At 40.6% G+C, this 2,044-nt stretch overlaps 1 protein-coding gene across 1 annotated transcript in view; it reads right to left on the reverse strand. All coding sequences in view use genetic code 11, as the record gives it.

Annotated features, from left to right (window-relative positions):
- EGR_07025 (hypothetical protein) overlaps window positions 1-589 on the reverse strand; it is a gene marked incomplete at both ends in the record, with an annotated part of 1,961 nt that extends 1,372 nt beyond the window's left edge. The window contains one exon of the mRNA XM_024496274.1: window positions 398-589. Coding sequence (XP_024349301.1) covers window positions 398-589 — 192 coding nt within the window. The remainder of the gene's footprint in view (window positions 1-397) is intronic.
- Window positions 590-2,044: the final 1,455 nt, after the last annotated feature.

A 2,044-nucleotide genomic window follows, 5' to 3' on the forward strand; every position in this document is an offset into this window, starting at 1 on the left:
GGCGCCTCACCAGTGCCGAGGGATAAACTACTATCGTATTACAGTAGAGCCTACTTTGTATCCATAAATAACAGGAATGGGGTAGATTAGGTTGCCACGTCACATAAAACGATCTATTAAAGAACCGTAAAAATGCAAAAAAAATATGCCAAAAAAGCTTTCCGTATTCATTATGCTTGAACCCATTTTCTATTAAAGAATATACTGGTAGTTCAATAAAAACTGAGTGGTTAAGCCGCTCCCGCGGACCTCCAAAACGTGACGGTTTACACAGCCCTGCATTTAAGAAAGCGGTTGATTCGGTGTTAGCGAATACGAAATTTGGATTTGCGTTTACCAACGACTGGCACAATTTGTGCAAATAAAAAATAAATCCATTTTGGGCTCTACGGCTTACCAAAATGCGTTTAGGATGAGTGTTTGTTAGAACAGATTTATGCCAACTGCATGTGAAGACAAGGCGATGATTGCAGTGCAAATTGCAGCAAAATGATAGCATGGTAATTGCATTCGCACAACACCGAGGACTCCTAATATCCTGGCAAGATTTTTTAATGGAGAATGGATAACTTTCCTTATTTTGCATCATATACTAACAAGTTCTACCAATGCAACATCTTTTTACTTTAGAAAAGCATGCTTTTAGATCTATACGCATCCAAATACCTTCCGAAGTAATTTCCCACTGCCAAGCACTTATATTCTGTTCTTTGTTTACCTATTTGTTTGTCAACTTATTAATTGCCATTCAAGGCGATAACCATCCTACACTGCGGAAAGTGGGGTTTGTTTTCCAACACGTTTATTTGGCCACATAATTTGGATTTGCTGATGACTTCTAATGCCTAGAATTTTCATTAAGATGAAAATTCGATTCTCAAGTTCTCCACTAATGCGCTGGTTTCTAATGCTTCTTGCTCAAAATTCTAGATCACAGAGTTGTTGCACTCGAGAGCATTTTACAGTTTGACTATAACCATGCGGAAATTATCCACTTTTCATCACGATAATAAGTGGCAAGGTTTGATCAGAGCCAGAGCCACCAATACATGGAAACTTGCATTTCCCTGTATTCTATCCAGGCCATCTCACTAGCACAGTCTTCGACAGTCCCTACTATCTACTATCCACTATTTATAAAAATTTTATCAATTTGAAATCTACAACCACCTTGCAGATCAGTTCTTTGACCATTTTATGAATTCTGTTCTAATGGAAGGAAATAAGGACTCCCAAATTTAGCAAGTTTAACTACAAAAGTGCGGCATTGTTACTGCCACCCTTAAAAGGCTGCAAATCTGGAGGATGTAGTGCTTACAAGTGGAGGACTTTGTGTCCCACCAGACAGCGAGTGACCGATACTGGTGTTGCCAAGCGACGATTTAAAGTGATGTGACGAGGAGCATTTTGATTCAAGCCAGTATCCATCATTCGTTTTCTGGGGCGACACCGCATCCTCCACTTGTAAGTACCACATCCTCGAGATTTACAGCCTATTTAATTTGACAATAATGATGCACTTAGGAGTGTGTTTGGATGCAGCATTTGTTCAACCGCTCAACAACATAAGGCACTTTCGTCACGTATGTCAGACTCTCTTAGCATCTAAGCCCTCAATAGGAGTGTTTAGTATATTTAAGTCGGAAAAGTAGCTTGATTGTTAATGTGCCAATGACATGATGGACTACCAAATACAAGGCAGTGATCTAAGTAGCGGAGTTTGTAAAATTCGTTGCTCCGTTACCATAGTATCAATGAACAAGCCGCATGTGTTCACTTGATGCTATCTTACGCGACCGCAGCCTCTCGTGCTGGCGAATGGAGGGCAGACAGTGATCAACACAGCGGCCTTCCTTGCAATCCGTATCCATATCGCTGTTTGCACTAACACTTGCCGAAGTCGCCGGTCTAAGTTGGCCAAATAACAACCAACCCTAGTTTTTCGGTTTCTATCCTACTTATTTGTTATAACAGTAGTTGTTATTACTATTGGGTTGATTTTTCCTGTTTTCTCCTCCTCCTCCTCCTCCTCCTCCTCCTCCTC

Source organism: Echinococcus granulosus (assembly GCF_000524195.1).
Source record: "Echinococcus granulosus chromosome Unknown EG_S00068, whole genome shotgun sequence".
NCBI lineage: Eukaryota > Metazoa > Platyhelminthes > Cestoda > Cyclophyllidea > Taeniidae > Echinococcus > Echinococcus granulosus.